A 22,581-nucleotide genomic window follows, 5' to 3' on the forward strand; every position below is an offset into this window, starting at 1 on the left:
CAGTATAGCACAGAGAACTCTCCTCAGTACTCTGTAATAACCTATATGGGAAAAGAATCTGAAAAAGAATAGATATATGTATAACTAAATCACTTTACTGTACACTTGAAACTAACACAACATTGTAAATCAACTATACACCAATATAAAATTAAAATTAAAATCATTCCAGAAATGTTGGGGTATAGCGTAAGGTTACTACGTTTTAATTTTGTCAAGTAACGACATTTGGCAATATAACTGCAGTCATGGAAGAAAATAACAGATTTTTCTTACCAAGAGAATACCAAAAATATCAAACAAATTTACCTTTGTGAAACGTGAATATATGGTCTTATTTTTCTGTCTACCACTGAAAAATACATTGTGGTCTGTGGATTGACATTTGGGAACCACAGGCTTTTACATGCTCAGCATAAATCTTTATTGGAAAAGTAGAACCTTACTTAATCAGGTGTTTTCTCTGTATGATGCCAGATACCAGTCTTACACAGATTATTTACCTACACTGAATTAACTATTTTAGTTGTTAAGTTAGATACATCTTCCTGTACTTTGTACCTCTTTCTGCTGATTTTGAGTAGTTCTTATATAACACAGATGAAAGTGAAGAATTGTTTTAGGTAAATGTGAGTATAAATATGAATTTACCTTTAAAAGATTTTTAAAAATCATCATTCAAAGGTAGAATGGCTCCTATTTACAAATACAATGTGTAATTTCTGGATTATATATGTATATTCTAGACTTGGAGGAATATGTACATTTTTATTGATTCTGTCTTGTCTAAATCAAAGTGTCAGAGATATTAGGGTTTTATCATAAGATAATTATTGCCCGTCACATTGGCACATTAATTACAGTAATTGGGCAATAAAGAAGCCATAGGAATAAATATTATGCTATACGTTTTGATGAGATTATAGTTATAGCCTCTTATTTATGGTAATAAAATCTTGTTAATCGACATTGCTGACAAGATATTTTGCTTTTTCTACTTTCCAGGTTGGTTTATAAGTCTACTTAGGAACTATGAACTGAGAGCCACAGATTATACAATAAAGGTCACATTCCAAAATTGTCTGCACTCATTCATGGTATACACATTAAATTCATTCAGCAAATATTTGCTGATCACTGTTCTGAGTGCTCCTGCATGTACAGAGATGTATAAAGCAGTGCCTGCTCTAAAAGGCTAATAATGGGGAAGAGAAGTAAAATGTCTATATATAAATAAATGTGACCCACATTGATTGAGTCACATATGTGAGCCATATGTGATAAGGTCCTTAAAAGTGGAATAAAATACAACTTCAGAGGAGGAAAGGATGATTCCAAGTGTGAGTGATCAGTGATGCTGTAAGGCTCAGTGATGGGGGAATTACTTTGCATCCATGACATGAAGCTCTGAGCCATCTCTGAATATACATCTACACTGTAAAACTATAGAGAGAGGTAGGTGGCTCAGTGCTCTGACATGGAAATCAACTTTTGTTCTAGGGTCAGCTGCCTTGCAACCTCATTTTGTGTCCTTGAGTATATAAAATTGATGTAATAATATGTGTCCATGTCTCAAGATGAAAAATGAGATAATGCAGAGGTCCAAGCTGCTCCCTGTGGTGAAAGTCAGATTGCTCGGCAGGTGTGTAGTTTTTTCAGGCAAGTTAGGCCATACATTTGAATGGGAGTAAGTGCAGCTTTTCATGACTAAAAGGATTAGTGTCCTTACCAAAGTGCCCAATTTATTGCTAGAGAATAGCACATTCTCTGTAACATTCAAACTGTTGTCTGAAAAATTGCCTGAATTCCTTAGAAAAACTACCTATATAAATAGAGAGTATAGTGATCACTGAATTATGTTAAAAAGGAAACAAATGTTTATTGAGCTGCTACTCCTGGTTTAGGGACTTTACAATTGTCTTTAAAAGTTTTACACCGTGTCCATTTTTTTAAATTGAAGTATAGTTGATTTACAATATTATGTTAGTTTCAGGTGTGCAGCAAAGTGATTCAGTTAGACATATATATTTTTCAGATTATTTTCCATTATAGGTTATTATAAGATATGGAATGTAGTTCCCTGCACTATATAGTAAATTCTGTTGCTTACCTATTTTATGTATAGTAGTTTGCATTTGTTAGTCCCATACTCCGAATTTATCCTTCCCCCTTCCCTTCCATCTTTGGTAACTATAAGTTTGTCTTCTACATCTGTGAGTCTGTTTCTGTTTTGTATATAGATTCATTTGTATTATTTTTTAGATCCCACATATAAGTGATCACATAATACTTGTCTTTGTCTCTCTGACTTCACCATGTCCATTTTATAGCAGAGGAAACTGACACTTAGATAAATTTTCAAAAGTTACTTAGATCAGACAACTGTTTGAAATGAAATCTGTTGAACTTTAGTGAGCTGTTTACATGGTAGTGTGCTACTTCACTTTAGTTTGATGTTTTTCTTGCAGGCCAGTGTCAATCATTTTGTGTTTGTTTGTATGTAAATGTTTATTTTTTTCACTAGGTTACTTCTAGAACTGCTGGAGTTGCTGTTTGACAAGTTTAATGCTGTAGCTGCTGCACACTCTGTGGTCCTGGGATACCTGCAAGACACTGTTGTGACTCCACTGACTCAGCAGGAAGATGTCAAATTGTATGACATGGCAGACGTGTGGGTGAAGATCCAAGATGTTCTGCAGGTAAGATCCTTTTACAGGGGGTGCCGTCTTGATTCAGGATAGCAGGTAGGAACATAAAAAAATCAGCCACCTAAAATATTCTCTTAATCATAAACAGAGTGAGAATGTAGTGTTCCTATTTAAAGGTGATGTTATGGACTTCTATCATTTTCAAAAGACCTTTTAAACAAACTTTTTTGGCTAGGCTTTAAAATTAGGAGATTCTCAGTATGTAGCAATCAAGGATCTATAGTATCTGGCTTTCTGTTGTAATGTATTTTACTTCACTGGAATTAGTCACATGTTTATGTAATCAATATTAAAATGTTCTTAAACACTATTTTATAAACATATATGTAGCTTAAGTTTATGACCATTTTCTTACAGTCAGCTCTTGCATATGTTGGGGTAAAAGACAGGTCAAGAGCTTATTTTAAGAGATGAAGATAAACCTGTAAGGTATAAATGTACCACTTTGATTGATCTGTTGAAGATCGGAGGAATGATATTACTGTTTGGTATGATGCTGCAGAGGTGGTATTTAGAAATTTTATTATATTTTCTCTCCATGTGCCAGGAAAATATATTTGATTTGGCCAGATGAAAATGAGAAATACGATTAAGAGCTAGCTGAAGCAAATTTGGCATAGCTAAATAGAAGTGACTTGGTTAGACAGTATCTACTAATAGGAAAAAAATTAAGTATATATAGGGAATTGAAAAATATAACTGTGTAGAAATGAAATTATTTGCATGGCAAATAGGATTCTTTGCAGAAAAAAAATAAATCATGTATGTAAATTGTAGTTATTTTTGAGAGTATAGGCATGCTCTTGGTGGATTGATTGATTCCTGGTTATTCATTCATTAGACAATTTTTTGGATACGGTCTGTGTGCTTTATTGATGGTTCAGTAGAAAGAATATAGGTTGCAACTATATTCCATGAGTTTGTTTTGCTGCTATGTCAATTACCATGTGCCCATAGTAGGTGCTTGATGAATATTTGTGTGTTGAATAAAATATCTTTATTGCTTGGAAACTGGTTATTTAATATTTTATATCTTGGTTTGCTAATCTGTCATGGAAACATATGCTTTTCAGGTTACATGTTTATTTTAAGGATGAAATAAGATAATAGATTTTAAAGCTATTTCAAAAATAGTTAGAATTAAGGACTTCTGGTTCTGTCCATGATGTGGTTACCTCCTACCATAAGTAACTTGAAAACTGGGTGGACTCAGGCAATCGGCATGGTCAGTTGAGAGAAGAGAGTACGTGAGGTCACTTTCACATTCATCCCAGCTTCTTCTCTGGGGACACTTTCAAACTATGACATAGGAAAGTGAACATACATCAGCAGGCTCTAAGTAGTAGATGAAGCAGGGTTCAGGGTTCAGGGGTGCGGAGGCAGCTGCGGTTTGTGGGTTAGGATACTGAAGGAGAGGGAATTGCAGAGAGAAGGAGCCCCAGAAATCTGAAAAGAGTATTGTCGAGCCTTTGGTCAGATGTGAAGTTTCACCCACTCCAAGGCAGAAAATAGCTACTGTGGGACTGTGAGCTGAATGGAAATTGCAGAAGTTGCCAAATGCTCAGAAACGGTGGAGTTCAGACTAGCCAGTGTGGGGAGAACTTGGTGAACATCCTGTGCTTTCATATGTGACCTCAGATGTTTCAGGAATTGGGCTGTTCTAGCCATAGTGTACGTGATACTGTAATTTCATGTAACAAAGCCCCAAACCAAGTCTCTACAGTATTAGTCTGATCCACCTGTAAATAAAGTAATGTAATCTAGTATCTCAATAATGAAGCATCCACATTGTGCAGCATACAATTATTATACTTGCAAAAAAGCAGAAAAATGTGACTAATAACCAGAATTTTAAAAATTTGATGAAAATTAATATCTGAAATGAAAAATTTACCAGATGGATTTAACAACAGATTGCATGCTGTAGAAGAAAGGATCAGAAAACTTAAAGAAAAATCAATCAAAACCAATCTAAACTAAAGTACAGGGAGAAAATAGACTGAAAAGAAAAATAAGCAAAGCCATAATGTCCTGTGGGACAGTATCATACTGTCTAACATTTGTGTGGTTGGAAGTACAGAGGCAGAGCAGGGAGAGAGATTGGGGCAGTTAATTATTGGAAGAAACAATGACCCAAAATTTCTAAATTTGTTGAAAAACATAGACCCGCAGATCAAGAAGTTCAACAAATCCAAGGAAGTTTAACACAAAGAAAACCATATCTAGACACATTATCATCAGGTAGCTGAAAAGCAAAGAAAAAAATCTTAAAGATAGCCAGAGGAAAAAGAGTACATTGCCTACAGGGAACCAGTGATAAAAATTTTCACTAATGTCTCATCAGAAACAATACAAGCTGGAAATCAATGTATGTCATCTTGAAAGTGCTGGAAAATACAAAAATTGTCAATCTAGAATTTTATATTCACCAAAAAAATCATTTGAAATGAAGGTGAAATAGTGACATTTTCACATTAACTAAAGCTGAAAGAATTTGTTTTCACTGGACCTGCACTTAAAGAAATGTTAAAGAAAGTTATTCAGGCTAAAGGAAAACAATACCAGGTGGTAACTCATCTACAGGAAAATATAAAGAAGGCCGGAAGTGGTAAATATGTGGGTAAAAATAAAATATATTTTTCTCATTTCTTAATTTTTGTTTAAAGCAAAACCAATAGTAATGTATGTGGGTTTTATAATATATTTCAAAGTAAAATGTATGACAATAATTGCACAAAAGATGGGAATAGGGTAAATGAAACTCTACTGCTGTAAGTTTCTTACATTATACATGAAGAGGTATAATGTTTAAGGTAAACTGTGGTAAGTTAAGGATACATATTATAATCCCTAGAGCAAACATTAAATTGTAAAATAGATGTATAGCTGAAAAGCCAGTAAAGGGCATAAAACTGAATAGTGAACAAATATTTGATTAATCCAAAAGAAAAAAGCAGGAAAGGAAGAAAAAAGAACAATGAAGGAAGAAAAAAGAACAATGAAGAAAGAAAAGATAAAGAACAAAACAAAGACAGGATGAACAGAAAACAAATAGCAACATGTTAGACTTATACTGCCCATATAAATAATTACATTAAATGTAAATGGACTAGATACTTCAATTTAAAGGCAGAGTTTGTCAGATTGGTTTAAAAAAAAGAAAAACCCAACCATACTGTTTACAAGAGATACGTTTTATGTTGTTTTCTAAAAAATTTTAAAATAACTTCAAACTTTTAGAAAGGCTGTAAGAATAGTACAAAGGGTGCCCATATAACCCTTAATTCAATTTCAACTATTGTTAGCATTTTGTCACTTTATCAATTGTTTTCTCTATGTATATATGTACTTGTGTGTGTTTTCTCTGTTATCTATTTTCTATATTCTAGTTTTGTCGATTGACCCAGTAATGTTTTTTAGGGCAGTTTTGGGTTTTTTTTGCTCCTCCAGTAGAGAATCCAGTCTAGCATTAGATACTGTATCTGCTTTTCATGCCTCTTTAGTTTCCTTTAAGCTTGAACATTTCCATAGCCTTTCTTTACCTTTTATTATAGCAGTGGCATTTTGAAGAGTATATCCCCATCTTTTAATTCAAGTTCCTCATTTTGGGCTTAAGAGATTTTAAACATAAAGATACAGACAAATTAAAAGTATATGAATGGAAAGAGATGTACCATGAAATACTAATAAAAATATTTGTGTTATGCAAATGTATTGGACAGTATTAGAATATATTATCAAATGGAATTATTTGTATCATAGTACTTATGGCATTTAAAACCTGAATACATTAAGCCCTAGGAAGTATGTTATAGACTATGTAATCCTATTGTCACAAGGTTATAAAATGCTTTATGAATAAGTTTTTGATATCTGATATTTGAATAGGACTAATGTTCTAAATTTAAAACAACTTTTGAATCTACTAGGATCCTATTTATAGTACTATTATGAAGAATTAATTATGGTTATGAACAAAGTAAGATATGCCTTACTTAGCCCTACTTACTTTGGATTTGTCAAATGTATATAATTCCTGCACTTTTGAAAAGAAAACCCATTATCTTATATTAAAAATGTTTATAATAAACTAAGGAATTTTAAGTTCCATCAGACATTAACTTGAAATAAAAAAATGAAAGTATGTTTCTGGCTTATTAAATCAGTTATACCTTTCACACATGTCATTTCAAAAGATGATTGGGGATCCTGTCTTCTATATTATGGAATGAGTTATTCATTTGTTTATTTAAAGAGCTTTATTGAGACTTAATGTACCTGCCAAAAGGTTTACCTGTTTAAGGTATAGATTTCAATGCTTTTTAGTATATTTATGGAGTTGTGCAACCATCACCATGATATGATTTTATAACATTTTCATCACCCTAAAAAAAAAACCTTGTTTGTTTCTATTAAATATTTATTTATTTGGTTGTGTTGGGTCCTAGTTGTGGCTCGCTGGCTCCTTAGTCGCGGCATGTGGGCTCCCTAGTTGTGGCATGCGAACTCTTAGTTGTGGCATGCATGTGGGATCTAGTTCCCTGACCAAGGATCGAACCCAGTCCCCCTGCATTAGGAGCATGGAGTCTTATCCACCACGCCACCAGGGAAGTCCCTGTTTGTATCCATTAGAAATCACTTCCCATTCCCCACTCCCTTCACCCTTAAGATGTATTTAAGACACTAAAGAGGCATCAATTGTGTGTTAAATCTCTGAGTAACTTGTAGTCCCCAAATCATACACTTGGCAATACTGTTGCTATTTCATGTTAATGTGTACATGTACTGTTGGTATAAGCTATTTGACAGATAAAGAACATAAAACTAAAACTGATCTAATAGTACAACGTGATGGGTCTAATGTAGAAATAACATTTCATTTCATGTATTATGTTTAATTGTTTTGAGGTCAAGGTATGACAGTGTTCTTTGCTTTTTTTCCTTTCTTTTCCTCCATTTTTCTCCTCCTCTTACTTTTCTACTTTTCTGCCCCCAATTTATGTTTTCTTAGACATGTTGTGGAAGAATATTAGTCATGACTTGAATTAATCTCTGGTTGATTGTTTCTTAGCTCCCTATTGTACTCATCTTTATTAATCCACAGATTTAAGAATAAAGCATTTTAAAGTAAGAGGTCATCTACATATTTTAAATGATTACTATTATGTAATAAAAATTGTTATACAATTTTTAAATCGGTTTTAGTTTTCTGTATTTTCTAGTTACTTCAAAAATTCTTTCAGGTTACAGCTTACTTACAGATTTCTTACAGTGTAATATTAGGTTATATACCCATCAATAGACTGGATATGCAGTGGCACAGACACACAAATGGACTAATGTTGCTAAATGTAAGAATGGTAGTTGGCACAGTGTGTCATATAATCATCCTGAAACATGTTAAATGGACCAAAAGTGTTCAAGATTGTTGAAGAGCTGATCCTTGGAGGTTTTGCAGAGGTAGAGAAGATGCAAATGGCACTCCAGACAGCTGGAATGGCAAGTGAGATACTGGTAAGTGGCACAGAAGGAATGAATGGACAAGGACATTCAGGGATAAGTAAGAAAAGAACGGTTTAGCTGTAACTGAGGGTTTATTTTGTGAACTAGAAGATAAGTTCAGATAGGTAGGTTTGGGTTCAGGTTGTGGAAGCCCTTAAGTGTCATCTAAGGGGATTGTGATTTGTCTTTAGGCTAATGGCTCCTGAAGCTGAGTGTGCATTAGATTTACCTCTGGATTGATTCCTAGTCCCATCCTTGACCTTCTGATTAAGGATCACTGTGGATAAGGACTGGATTTTGTGGGTTTTTTGTTGCTGTTGTTTGTTTGTTTGTTTTTTAGCTCCTAAGATGGTTCTGATAGTTTGTTTGGGATCCTGTAATTGGGAACTGTTGCTTTGGGTCAGTGGTTCTCAAAGTATGTTTCCTGGACCAGCAGCATTAGTGTTACCTAGGAGCATGTTAAAAAAGCAAATTTGTGTTCCTACTTCATAGTTACTGATTCAGAAACTCAAGGAGTGAGGCCATACAATCTGTATTTTAATAAGCCCTTCAGGTGATTCATATGCACGCTCAAGTTTTGAGGACCTTTGTTTTAGGTGATACTGGGCCATTTTGGATTTGGATTGGCATGTGGTGAGATGAAGTAGGATTAATATGGTAGCACTGAAAAGGATTGGGTGTAGAGGCTGGAGACTAAGGCAAGGAAACTATTGTGTAGGCTACTGGAGAGTCTGTGGGTTATATTACTTGAGATATTGTCTAATAGTAGAATAAATGACAGGCTTTCATGGAGCATGTTAGAGGAATACAAAGAAGAGGGAAGGATTTGTAAACCTTTAGGGAGTCTTTTAGAAAATCTATAAAACCTCGTAGTCAACTTGTCATGCTGGTTTCCAGTATGACAGATATTTTAGTGATGTTTTAGTGTTAAGTTATTGGGGCCAACTATGTGCTAAGTATTTGGGAATAAAGCTGAACACAAGATAGTCAGAGAACTCACTCTGGTGAAGTGAGGGGAGCGGGCAAGAGTGTGTGTTTTTACTTCAGTGTTAGCCAGCTGGCATGGGAAGTAACACAGGAGAATATTTGCCAACATGGAGGGCTTAGAAAAGAGGACTTTTGGTTTAAGTTTGCATGCAGAGTTTTATGCTTAGGGCCAATTTAGTTTTCTGATACTTGTTGGTGGAATGCTCTTTAGGTTAAAATCATTTCTGGAGAACAGACATAGTTGAGAACAATAGACGCCTGCAGTTAGCATGTACCAGCATGTATGAAGGTGATGGGATCATATGATGAATGGAGTTACAGGTGTTTAGACTTCAAATTTCAGTGTTTCTTTGAATTGAAAATGTTTCTTGCTGAAAAATGGAAATGCTCTTTTGTTTACTAAATCTTGGAAAAGAAAATAATTTTTGATCACGTAGAGACTTCGGCAGCTTTTCTCCGCTGGAACCTGGGCTGTCCCTGGCAGGCAGAATCCATCCTGTAGTTGGAAGGCTCATTTGTCTCGGCGTGTTTGTGTCTGGAGACAGCCGTGTGTGGAGACACGGCTGTCGCTATCATAGTAACAGGGTGTCAGAGTTTTCTCCTGGTGTCATCCCTGTGACCACACACCATTGAGCTCCCTTTTCAGTTTTACACACTCTTTAGAACTGTGATAATAGAAATACATGTTTTTGCCCTTCTGAGTAGCAACAGCATCTTCCGAAATGTCACCTACTTGGTGACATGCCTGTCATACCGTTGGCTGCACATTTTCAAGTGTGTTAAGACCAAGGTACACTAGAAACACAAAATACTCCATTTCCTGTGGGATTTAACATAACAGAGGAAATAAGAGGATCACTTTGAACAAACCTATCTTTCAGGTGTTATGATTCTGAAAAAAGTCTCATTTTTTTATTCACATCTCTTTTCAAAACCAAACTGCCGGTTTAGCCATTGTCGGCTTAAGTGTGTAACCCCGAGTGTGCTAAGTAGTGTTCTACAGATGTGGGTTGTAATTACACTGTTGAACCACTGACAGTGACACCATGAGTCACTTCACTTTTTAGTGCCCTGATCTCTCTTTCTGGAGCTTAACAGAGACAGAATGGAAAATCATTCTACTTGTGTTAACTGCCACTTAAATGTCTAAATAGTGATAAAATTAACCTCATGCAGAGAGAACTTGAAGTTTGCTGTCAGGTAAGAAAATCCACAAATCTTATTGGTACTGATCCATGACCTAGAGGAGTTTTTCAAGGAGACAGATGCAATTTCTATTTTGAATTCAGGTCTGAAACTAGGTTATTCTTAGCTTTTGTTTCGTGTGATATTTTGGTTAGCTGAGGATTCCATTCCTCAAAGTAAAACTAGCTTTTTTTGCTGTATCCTAGGCCAGATAACTTGTGTGATTATTCTTGCAGAAACAGTTTTTCTTCATTTCCCAACCTTTAACACTTTTTGATAGCCTCTGTTTTGGGTGGCATATTAAAGTCATGTTGTCGGCCAGGCCACTGAGTCTCCAGGAAGGTGCTTGCTCCTCGAATTTTTGTTCTGTCTGGTCAATGGATAGTATGCTGCCCAATGCATAGAATTAAGTGAACATGTGAAAGTTAAAGTAGAAATCGTCCTCTAAGTTGAAGTCAGCTTCTATAGCACCAGGACTCTCCGTAGGTTGTTTTATGTTCACTACTTAAAGCAGGAAATGATGGGCAGCCAAGGAGATTCCTCTGGCTCCCCGTGCACGTGTGGCAGTTGCACAAGTCAGAGTGCTAGGGTGTCTGAGGCCCAGTGAAAGTTGTGGTGAATGTCATGGATATCTTAATACACTGGGCCAAACTTCAAAAAATAGTAGCTCGGTGGCTGATGCCCCAGAATTAGGTGGATTTGGTCTGTCTGCTCTCCTTAAATTTCTAATTGCCCAGGAAGTATCTGCTTGGGTCTGATTGGGTCTTGGTCTAGAGGACCCAAGGGTGGAGATGACAGGGCTTCCTTACAGTCCACCACCTCCAAAGCTTTTCTCTTTGTCTGTTTGTGTTTTTTTTACAAAATTATTTTATTTTATTTATTTTTGGCTGCAGTGGGTCTTCGTTGCTGCGTGTGGGCTTTCTCTAGTTGTGGCGAGCGGGGGCTACTCTTTGTTGCAGTGCGTGGGCTTCTCACTGCGGTGTCTTCTTTTGTTGCGGTGACGGGCTCAGTAGTTGTGGCTTGCGGGCTCTAGAGAGCAGGCTCAGTAGTTGTGGCGCACGGGCTTAGTTGCTCCGCGGCATGTGGGATCTTCCCGGACCAGGGCTCGAACCCGTGTCCCCTGCATTGGCAGGAGGATTTTTAACCACTGCGCCACCAGGGAAGTCCCTCTCTTTGTCTGGTTTTGTCTGAGATACAGGAGGGTGGACCATTGAAAGCCAAGGCAGATTTGTGCTGCTCCTGGTGATTTAAACGGCCTTAGTCCTTAAGGAGGCTGTGTGCTTATCAAAGTTTGGTGCACCTGGGCCCAAGCAAGGGGGTTGCTAGTAACCAAGAGGCCATAATAAGTGGTGATGATTAATGATAATAGGTGGGATAGTGTGATTATATGATTTGAGTGAAATTAAAGCAACTGGCATTGCTTCACTGATACTGCTCTTGCCTACCTGAGAAGATTTTAGAGCAACAATGATGATATCTTCCTGAATTGATAATACTTAAAAAAAAAAACTTTCTTTCCCTTAAACCTGTTCTGATTGTGGAAGTGATTTGAGAGTATGCCTGAATTCTTGAGTATAGTTATGGTTCTTGTGGTTTGATTGTCTGTTGCTGCGTACCACATTACTCAAACTTAATGGCTTCTATTTGCTCTCAGTTTTGTGAGTCAGAAGTTCACTCAGGGCTCAGCTGGGTGGTGCTTCTACTTTACATGGCGTCAACTGAGAACATTCACTTGGCTACTTCAGCTAAAGGCTGGGCTGGGTTAGAAGCTTTCTGTCTCTCTCCGTAGGACCTCATAGCATGACAGTCTCAGGGTAGTTGGACTTCTTACATGAATGCTGGCTTCCAGTCCGGAGCATTCAAAAAGGTAAAGGTGGAGGCTGATGACCCCTTAAGGCCCTGCCTTGTATATTACGTGGTGTCACATCTGCCACATTCTATTGGTCAAAGTGGAGGGAAAATAGAGTCCATTCAGTGGGAAGAGTAGCAAGGAATTCTTGGCAATCTTTACTCCACCACAACATTGTAAGGTTTGTAAGTTTGCTTTTAGAATAATCCATCAGACACTGGCATTAGATTATTGTTGGTGGGTCTTTGTCACAAGATAAAGATCAAGATTTTATTCTTGCCAACGATCTTTTTTTTTTTCTTATTTTAATGTATTTATTTAAAAAAAATTTTTGGCTGCATTGGGTCTTTGTTGCTGCGCACGGGCTTTCTCTAGTTGTGGTGAGCGGGGGCTACTCTTTGTTGCGGTGCGCGGGCTTCTCATTGTGGTGGCTTCTCTTGTTGCAGAGCACGGGCTCTAGGCACATGGGCTTCAGTAGTTGTGGCACACGGGCTCAGTCGCTGTGGCTCACGGGCTCTAGAGTGCAGGCTCAGTAGTTGTGGTGCACGGGCTTAGTTGCTCTGCGGCATGTGGGACCTTCCTGGACCAGGGCTCGAACCCATGTCCCCTGCATTGGCAGCGGATTCTTAACCACTGCACCACCAGGGAAGCCCCTTGCCTATTGATCTTATTTGGTTAGAGAATATTTAAATGATTATCAGGCTCAACAAACCTTACCATTTCAATCATATTAAAACAAAGACCATTTAAAATACATTTAGGAAAATACAGCTCTTTCATGGAATTACTTGGTTCAAGTGAGTTTATGGAATTCTTAAGTAATTTCACTTATCTGTCACTTTAGACTCAAGCGCTAAGATGATTTCTTGCATCTTATGAATCCCTTTGTCCTTTCTGTTTTTACCATTTGTCATATTGTTCCCATTTTAGAGCTGGAGAAACTGAGATAAGAGTTTTAAATCATGGTTATAGCACTAAAGAGTCAAATGTAGAACTCAGCTTGCCCTAGCTTGCTTTCTTTTTTTTAATTTATAAATTTATTTTATTTTATTATCATTATTAGTTTTTATTTTTGGCTGCATTGGGTCTTTGTTGCTGCACGCGGGCTTTCTCTAGTTGCGGCAAGCAGGGGCTACTCTTCCTTGCAGTGCGTGGGCTTCTTACTGCGGTGGCTTCTCTTGTTGCGGAGCATGGGCTCTAGGCACGCGGGCTTCAGTAATTGTGGCACACAGGCTCAGTAGTTGTGGCTTGCGGGCTCTAGAGCACAGGCTCAGTAGTTGTGGCGCATGGGCTTAGTTGCTCCACGGCATGTGGGAATCTTCCTGGACCAGGGCTTGAACCTGTGTCCCCTGCATTGGCAGGCAGATTCTTAGCCACTGCGCCAGCAGGGAAGCCCCACTAGCTTTCTTTTTAATGTTTAAGTCAGTGATTTACACACCTACTCTGGCTTGGATTTTGACGTCTTGACATTTCACTTGAGAATCTGTGATACTCTTAGTTGATTCATTTAGTTGAAATGATCTTAGTTCTCATAATTTTAAAATAAAGACTCTGTGTTGAGGAATATGTCTCACTAGGCATTTTACTAAGTGTATGTATATAAAGTAGTATATTTACGCCTGTATATGTATACATATTTTCAAATTGTGAAAATTGAGGATTTCACGTTTCAAAGAATAGCAGTCACTGAATAGAGATTTGGGTTTTCCAGTTCTAAAATGCCGGATATTTTGTTAAATGCACTAAAATTGGTTTAAGCCTTTGCTTTACCCTATAGGGACAAGAAAATTATTTCATTTATGTTTTGCAGTGGCTTCAGATTAGATCATCTGAATGTTCTGAATATTTTGGTAGTCACAGCTATTAGTTGTCAGTGAGCCTTCCTTTCTTCCTCCCTTCCTCCAATTACCTGTGGATCCCACATCTGAAAAGCCTCTTTCAGTAGGATTCCAACTGATTCTAATGCACAATCTGGGTAAGAGCTACCATGAGCAAGTATTACAGGCTTGGTCATATTAAAACCAAGACTATTAGAAGACAGTCTTAAGGGGTGGGAGAAATTTACAAAAAGTGAGTTTAGTTTTATTTAGAAGGGTGCATCACTGTGGAATGTTTAGGAGGGAGTGTGTGTTCTATGACATATAGCAAACGATGATAGCATGTTGAAGTGCCATAAAGATGGGTAATGCTTTAATATACACATATATTAAAGGGAAAAGAAAAACCAAATGACTGTGCTGTAATTAATCTCCATTTAGAGATTTTGATTCAACTTTATTTAGAGTTAGCAGCCCAAAGACAGCAAACATAGGCAATTCCTATTTCTGACTTGAGTAGTTGAGAACATTGAAAAATACATTTTTTCATTCAAGAAGTTTTTGGACTGGAAATAGTTATATCAGAATCTTAGTGATTGTCTTTTTTTTTTTTTAAATTAATTAATTAATTTATTTTTGGCTGTGTTGGGTCTTCGTTTCTGTGCAAGGGCTTTCTCTAGTTGCGGCGAGTGGGGGCCACTCTTCATCGCGGTGCGCGGGCCTCTCACTGTCGCGGCCTCTCTTGTTGCGGAGCACAGGCTCCAGACGCGCAGGCTCAGTAGTTGTGGCTCACGGGCCCAGTTGCTCCGCGGCATGTGGGATCTTCCCAGACCAGGGCTCGAACCCGTGTCCCCTGCATTGGCAGGCAGACTCTCAACCACTGCGCCACCAGGGAAGCCCAGTGATTGTCTTTTTATTAAGAAAAGAGTTGTTTTCTTTGTTTCTTCTCTCCCCACCCCTATTTATTACCTGTATGAGTTTTTCAGATTTATATTAATGGAAATTTGTTGTTGTTTTTAGCTAAGGGGAAAAGGTATTTCTTTTTTAAGGTGTATATGTAAAAGAAATTTATGAAATTATTTTCACCTTGCAGGGAGTTAAGACAAAGACATAACCAACAATAATACAGGGCTGTTTATGGTCCCAGGGAAAAATTTCAGAGGAGATCATAGAAGAACAAGGTCAGAATGTGTTAAAGCATTTGAGTTCATGGACAAGGAGAGACTTGGCACACCCTAACATGGTTAGGGTTGAATACGTAATACATGTAGTATTATAGAGAGCTGGGAAGAATGGAGGTTTTTTTGGTTAGCTTTTTTTTGGGGGGGGAAGTGTTACCAAAATAAGATTGAATAATTTTGGGTGCCAGGGAGATCTTTGAATAAGAGATTGGGCTTGCCTCTTTTGGCTGTGGGCTGCCGTTACGGTTTTTTGTTTTTGCTTTTTATTTTATTACGGAAAATTTCAAACGTGTTCAGAAATACATAGAAATGTATAATGAACCCCCATGCACCCATTGTCCAAATTCACTTTCTGATGTTACCAATTTATAGTACTATTGTCTCGTTTCTACCCCTGCCCATTTCCCTTTCCCTTTTCCTTTCCCTTTTCCTTTTCCTTTCCCTTATTTTAAAAAAAATCCTAGAGAGCATATTGTTTCATCTGTATTCCAATGTGAATCTCTGAAAGATAAGGTCTCCTTTTAAAAACCATGACATACCTAAAAGCATAGTTTTCTTACTGTGAAATATCCAGTCAGGGTTCACATTTCCAGTTGTCTCAAATGTCATAATTGTGTATTTTTTACAGTTTGTCTGAATCAGGATTCAAATAAGGTTTAAATATTTCAGTGAGTTTGGTAAGTTTCTTAAAACTATTTTAATGTGTAAGTTCCCCTGCATCTCATTTTTACCTCTTGAAATTTATTTACTGAAGAAGCCAGATCATTTGTCCTATAGTAATTTCCCACATTCTGGCTTTTTGTTGATTGCTTCCCCATTGAGTCATTTGCTATTTATCGATGTCCCTAACTTAGGCCAAGAGGCTTAATCAGATTTAAATTGTTTTGGGGAGGGCATGATTACTTCACAGATGATAGTAGCTGTTAGGCTTTTTCAGTAGAAGAGTGAAATGGTGAAGGTAATATTTTTAGGATGTTTAATCTGGCAACAGTGTACAGAATGAATTGGTTGAGAAGGAAGTGGATGGAGAGATTCCAATTAGAAGTCAAGTTCAATCAGTACAGGAAGGAAGGGCTAGACTAGGGCAGGGGCAGTGAAAAGAAAGAGGACTGAGATTAGAGAGAGTTTGAAAGAAGAATGAATTTTCAGAACCTTTTACCATTTACTCTAATAAATGGAGAGCCGTAAGTCAGGGTGAAGTTTTGAGCCTGCGTAGTTATTAGGATCAGGAAGATGGTGCTTTGTGCCTGTTAAATTTGAGGTATTGGCAGAATATCCCCATAGAATTGTGTTACAGGCAGCTAGAGATGGAACACTGGAGGCTAGGGGAGAGGTTAGGGCAAGAGATAGAAATTTAGGGATCATCTATCTGCCTGAGGGTAATAGCTGAAGCTATACAAATGGACCAGCTCAGAAACTCATGAGTGTAAAAGTGAAGTGAGGGCTACTTTCCTTCAGTAGTTCATCAACTTAATCAGCTCTCCATTGTTGCCACAAGCAACATATTTTATAGTCTCTAGAGCCTGGAGCTTCTTATAGTGATGCCATGCTTTGCCTTTCTCTGCTTCTGCATTTTTCCATTATATGTGGGTGATATGGCAGCAAATTTGTGAGCAGGACCCAAGTGCTGTTCAGGTTAGGGATGGTGGCTTTCAGGAGTTGACCATTCCTTAGGGGATGTGGACAGACACCTTGGAGAGGGAATAAAAGCCTGTTTTAACAGATATGGAAGTGAGCCTCAAAGGAAGTGAAGAAGCAGAGCAAGCAGGGCAAAAATACATTGGGCCAGCCATTAGCAAAAGACCTTGGAGTTGAGGTGATTTGAGGTTTATTTCCCTCACAATCCCTGTATTAGCTTACACCGTGGCCAAATCATGACGGAGAACTTGTCAGTGATGGTGGCACCAGGAGTTTCCTGATACGCTCTCCTGTTTCTTCTCTCATAGCCACTAGAACTCCAGAGAACGTGGTTAATGGGAAGCCACAGAAATTTTATATAGTCATAAAAAAGTCTCTCCTAACTTAAAGGCTCTTAAGAAACTGTTACTCAGAGGTCTCTCTCAAACTGTTTAACAGCATCTCATTCACCACCTATGTTTTATGTACACTTTTAGATTGTAGTTTTGCTGCCAAATCTATACCTGTAATACAATCAGGTGTTGAAAAAACCTGGGCCCTTCGCAGGGGAATTTTCTGCAAAATTATTTTAATTCTTTTATCCTTAAGATTATATAGCAAATTTTCTAGCATTCCAAGGTGCAGATTTATTTATTTATTTTTTTAGCAGTTCTGGTCTTCCCAGAAGTATTTGTCGGTGTTGCCAAAGTGACACGGTAGTGGGTGGCATGAACCTTTTTTGATTAGCTACCTAAAAGCTTTGAAGGATTTAAAAAAATACAAAGTGAACAATGACAACAAAATTCACCGCTTCGATATGATTCCATCTAAGGAAAACGAGGGCTGCCGCCCAGTGAACTACAGCAGATGACGGATGCTCAGCACGAAGTAGCCAGTCTCACGGGGGTGATAAACGCCAGCACGTTAGGTATGTGCTAGCAGCATGATATGGCAATGAAAAAGGCCAGCACTATTTTTGGCCGTGCTGCACGAAACAGCATCTCGTCATGGAGCCGGGGATGATCATCCCTGTCTCCCCGGTTCTGGGGAGGCAGCATCTGGGTTGCTGCCTTGAGTGTCAGGCACGTGTACACCAGAAAGAAAGACAAGTGGGTGGGAGTCCCAAGCCGAGCATCTGCAGTGATGAAGGACTCAAGATGAGGCAAGTTTCAGTGCTTTTTGGAGAACTGGCCTGTTGAGGAACCAGCACGGAAGCAAAGAGATGTTAACCTTTTCAGAGATAGGATGACACTGAAGATATAGCGTCGTTGTAAAGTTAGTCACTCAGAGTTATGACTCCTCAGTAATTGGCATTGGTTTAATACAGAGCACTTCTGGGGTTTACTCAAGCATTTTCACAGAGAGCAGATCATCAAAAAGGGCTCCAAAGTAAAATTAACTACTTGTTTATTGTCAACCGTGTTTTTATCAGGTGATCAACGAGTATGGCAGTGTCTGCTCTAGTGGGAAAAGGAATACGAGAATCATAATGGATAATGTAGGTCAGGTGCTTTTTAGTGGAAATTCAAATGCAGATGATAAACTTGGGAACAGTGGGGGTGAGACTTTACAGTAATTTTTAAAAATTCAAATATGAAATAAAGGGATGGCTTACTTTCCACAACAGTAAGATGAGCACAGCAGAAAGAAATCAAGAAATACAGAATGTAAACTGAAATGTCAGGGAATATTTCTACAGTGAAAACTGGTGGGTCGTAGGATAGTCCCTTAGGAAAGTGGGGTTGAATTTCATTGGCCATTTGATCCTGACAGAATTGAATGTGTATCAGTCGGGAAATAGACTGAATATCCCCACAGGCTTTTTTCTTTCTTTCTTCTCTGATTCTGGGCCCTGGTTGATGATCTGTTCACCTGCTGTGATCAGAAAGAAATACCACCTCTTGTTTTTCTCCACCCGGGCACATTTTAGATGCTCTGCTGATTGACATAAGCTAAACTGGAGATTCATTGCCCTGAGGTTGACCCGGCAACAACCCACCCTCATCTTACAGAATTACTCCCCTCTGTTTGGGATACAGCACCAGTAGGGTCAGTAGGGTCCCTTACTGAAGGCGGATACTTTTGATAGAGTGGGCTGCTGTGTGTATGGATTATTATGGTGGTCTTCTTCAAAGATACCTAATAACCCAGTAGGGTTGCAAGGTGGCCTCCCTGGGGTGCTCTGGGAGTAGAAGAGCTGCAGGAGTGAATACCAGTCCTATCCTTCCTGTTCCTCCTAGGATTTTCATATAAGGCAAAAGGATATTCAGCAGGCTAGGTGACTGTGGACTCTTCCTTTGTCCTGTAAAAATGTGATAATTTCAAGATTTTGGATGACTAAGGGCTCCTGAAGCAAAGCTTGACTCCTTATGGTATGGTGGTGATGTATGTGCCAGTCTTTGTAGTAACATCATTATATAATCAAAGAAGTAAATTGGAAATGCAAATTGAAATTTAAGTTTATTACAAATGGTCTGTGTTTCCCTGTATTAATTAGGTTGTTGGATAAATCTTTTTTTTTTTCTTAGTTTGTCATTCAAATGCTTCCACAATTTGGACAAAGCCTATTTTTCCATTTAGTTTACTCTCTTCCTTTAGAAATGCTGTGTTCTAATTAAATTAGTTTTTCTCTTTGTCCTCCAAATATGACACTGTCCTTTCTCACACTAGTACTTGTTGATACTGCACATCTTTCCCACTGTCTTTGCCCCCATCCCTGAATACCTTCTCTAATGTACTCCAGTCTGCTCTATCTTATCTCCTCTGGAAGCATTCACTGAGCATTTCCTTTCAAAAGCTCACTGCTCTTCTTGTTTTACTACTCATTCCACATGTCTCGTAGTTATTATTGGTTTGGCTAAAAAGTTCATTCGGGTTTTCCCGTACCGTCTCACAGAAACCTGAATGAACTTTTTGGCCAACCCAATATATCTTTTCTCTTCTGAATCTACATCTTTCCTTCTCAATCAGATAAAAGTCCTCTGGAAGACTATTTCCTACACGTCATTGAGTTTCTCACAGTGCTTTCCCACCTTCAGTTTTTAATTCCTTTTTCTCAACTAGTCTCTAAGCCTTTTGAGAGAAGGGATGGGACTATTATTTATTAATTGTGCCCCCCCCCCGCCCCGAGGCCCACCTCAGAATTTGGCACTGCTTCTTATGTACAGTATGCAGCTAATTTGTATTTCTTGAATGAATGAGTAGTAGGTACCCAATTACATATCTGTTGATTGGTTGATTTAGGATTGCATTTTAAATGCTTTGTAAATGTGATGAACTTTGTAGATTTAAAAGCCATGTAGCAAAGGGCTCATAAAACTTTGTTACGGTGACGATTTGAAAGGCTGCTGCATTCCCAGGAGACCAGTTCATCCTCTCTTACACTGGATGGCAGTTAAATCATCCCCAGGGTTTCTATTGGCCAGACAGATTAGCCTGGGGTTCCAAGTAAGGGGCATGAAATAATGTTGGCAAGAAACTGGTAATAATTGAGACTATCATGGTTTTGTTACTAGATAACAATGTTTGCTCATGGGCATCATTTTTATTGTGGGTGTGACAGTACTTTTGGAAGAATGGTGACAAATTTGATGGTAGTTTAAGCCAAAACTATCCAAAAACTGCCCTTAGTTCTTTGGAAGAAAAGATTTTACAGTTTGATTTTTCATTTTGATTTTCTTATCCTTATTAAGAAAGTTTTCTTTCATATCTTGCTATAAGTGAACAACATTTGCTGTAAATTAACTCCACTTCTTTCAGTAATATCTTTTGTGTGTAATTACCTTCTTTGAGCGTTAAGTCTTTCTTTAGAATCATTAAAGCTGCTATTATGGTATTCTTTTGAGTAAATGCTATTAATCAGAGCATGCATTTCACCTAGGGACAGCTGCCAGTGAGCAGTGTGGAGGTGTGTCCTCTGAGTGTAGTTTGTGAAGTGTTCTGTGGTCCTCTGGGAGATGAGGTGCTATAGAAATGTAAGGTAAGGCTTTTATGATAACTCTGGGCTACTATACAGAAAGAACCATGCTAACTTCATTGATGATTCTTTTGCATAATCAAAGAATTAAGCAAAAAAGTCATATTAATTTTCAGCTCCATTAGAGATGCAAGAATCACAAAAGATGTTTGCCAAGTGGGAAGGGACTAAATTGGTAGGAGAAAGAAGTTTTAATTTCAAGCTTCAAGAGAATGTTACAAATCTAGCATTAAAAAAGATCTGACCAAAGGTGACAGTGCCCTTTTTAAAGACCAGCAAAGTTACAAGAGGAAAAAAATGGAGAAAAGGAACTACAAGAATATGAAATTAAAATTGTCATAATTGAGTCAGTTTATGGCAGTAAAGTACTTCTGAGAGACTCAATTTGAAGGTGCCCAGCTAGTCTGTAGTAATTAGTATAATTTTGCCATGGTCACCAAGTCTTTATATTATTGTTGCTGGTCAAAGAGCAGTACTTTCGCCTGTTTGTTTGTTTTTTTAAAACCTGGTAGCAGTTGGAGATGATGAAAAATCCATTTATTTGTGGAAGGGTAAAGGTGAAATTCCTAAAGTGAAATAGGGTTATTTAAAATGCTCACTTGAAAGAAAGCTTGCATTTTTAATATAAAATACTCTTATAATTTTCTTCTACCTACATATAAACACCCTTCCAGTATATGTGAAGAGGTGTTGTTCATCTCCTGGGATCATTAATCAGAGGACTAGACAGATGGGAAAGCATATGCCATGAAGAGCCATGCCTTTTTCTTTAAAATAAAAACCTGAAAAATGCCATTGGTAGTTTGATAGGGATTGTATTGAGTCTGTGGATTGCTTTGGGTAGTATAGTCATTTTCACAATATTGATTCTTCCAATCGAAGAACATGGTATACCTCTCCGACTGTTTATGTCATCTTTGATTTCTTTCATCAGTGTTTTATAGTTTTCTGAGTACAAGTCTTTTGCCTCCTTAGGCAGGTTTATTCCTAGGTATTTTATTCTTTTTGTTGCAGTGGTAAATGGGAGTGTTTCCTTAATTTCTCTTTCTGATTTTTCATTGTTGGTGTATAGGAATGCCAGAGATTTCTGTGTATTATTTTGTATCCTGCAACCTTACCAAATTCATTGATTAGTTCTGGTAGTTTTCTGGTGGCATCTTTAGGATTCTCTATGTATAGTATCATGTCATCTGCAAACAGTGACAGTTTTACTTCTTCCTTTCCAGTTTGTATTCCTTTTATTTCTTTTTCTTCTCTGATTGCCGTGGCTAGGACTTCCAAAACTATGTTGAATAATAGTGGCGAGAGTGGACTTTCTTGTCTCGTTGCTGATCTTAGTGGAAATGCTTTCAGTTTTTCACCATTGAGTATGATGCTTGCTGTGGGTTTGTCATACATGGCCTTTATTATGTTGAGGTAGGTTCCCTCTATGTCCACTTTCTGGAGAGTTTTTATCGTAAATGGGTGTTGAATTTTGTCAAAAGCTTTTTCTGCATCTATTGCGATGATCATATGGTTTTTATCCCCTAATTTATTAATGTGGTGTATCACATTGATTGATTTGTGTATATTGAAGAGTTCTTGCATCCCTGGGATAAATCCCACTTGATCATGGTGTATGACCCTTTTAATGTGTTGTTGGATTCTGTTTGCTAGTATTTTCTTCAGGATTTTTGCATCTATGTTCATCAGTGATATTGGTCTATAATTTTCTTTTTTTTGTGATATCTTTTTCTGGTTTTGGTACCAGGGTGATGGT

At 37.7% G+C, this 22,581-nt stretch overlaps 1 protein-coding gene across 3 annotated transcripts in view; it reads left to right on the plus strand.

The window, feature by feature from the left end:
- EXOC4 (exocyst complex component 4) overlaps positions 1 to 22,581 on the plus strand; it is an 816,004-nt gene that overhangs the window by 110,788 nt on the left and 682,635 nt on the right. For all 3 annotated transcript variants that reach the window (XM_082399150.1, XM_082399151.1, XM_082399149.1), the window contains exon 7: positions 2,525 to 2,699. In XM_082399150.1, coding sequence (XP_082255276.1) covers positions 2,525 to 2,699 — 175 coding nt within the window. The remainder of the gene's footprint in view (positions 1 to 2,524; positions 2,700 to 22,581) is intronic.

Source organism: Balaenoptera borealis, assembly GCF_965194805.1.
Source record: "Balaenoptera borealis genome assembly, chromosome: 7".
NCBI classification, from domain to species: Eukaryota; Metazoa; Chordata; class Mammalia; order Artiodactyla; family Balaenopteridae; genus Balaenoptera; species Balaenoptera borealis.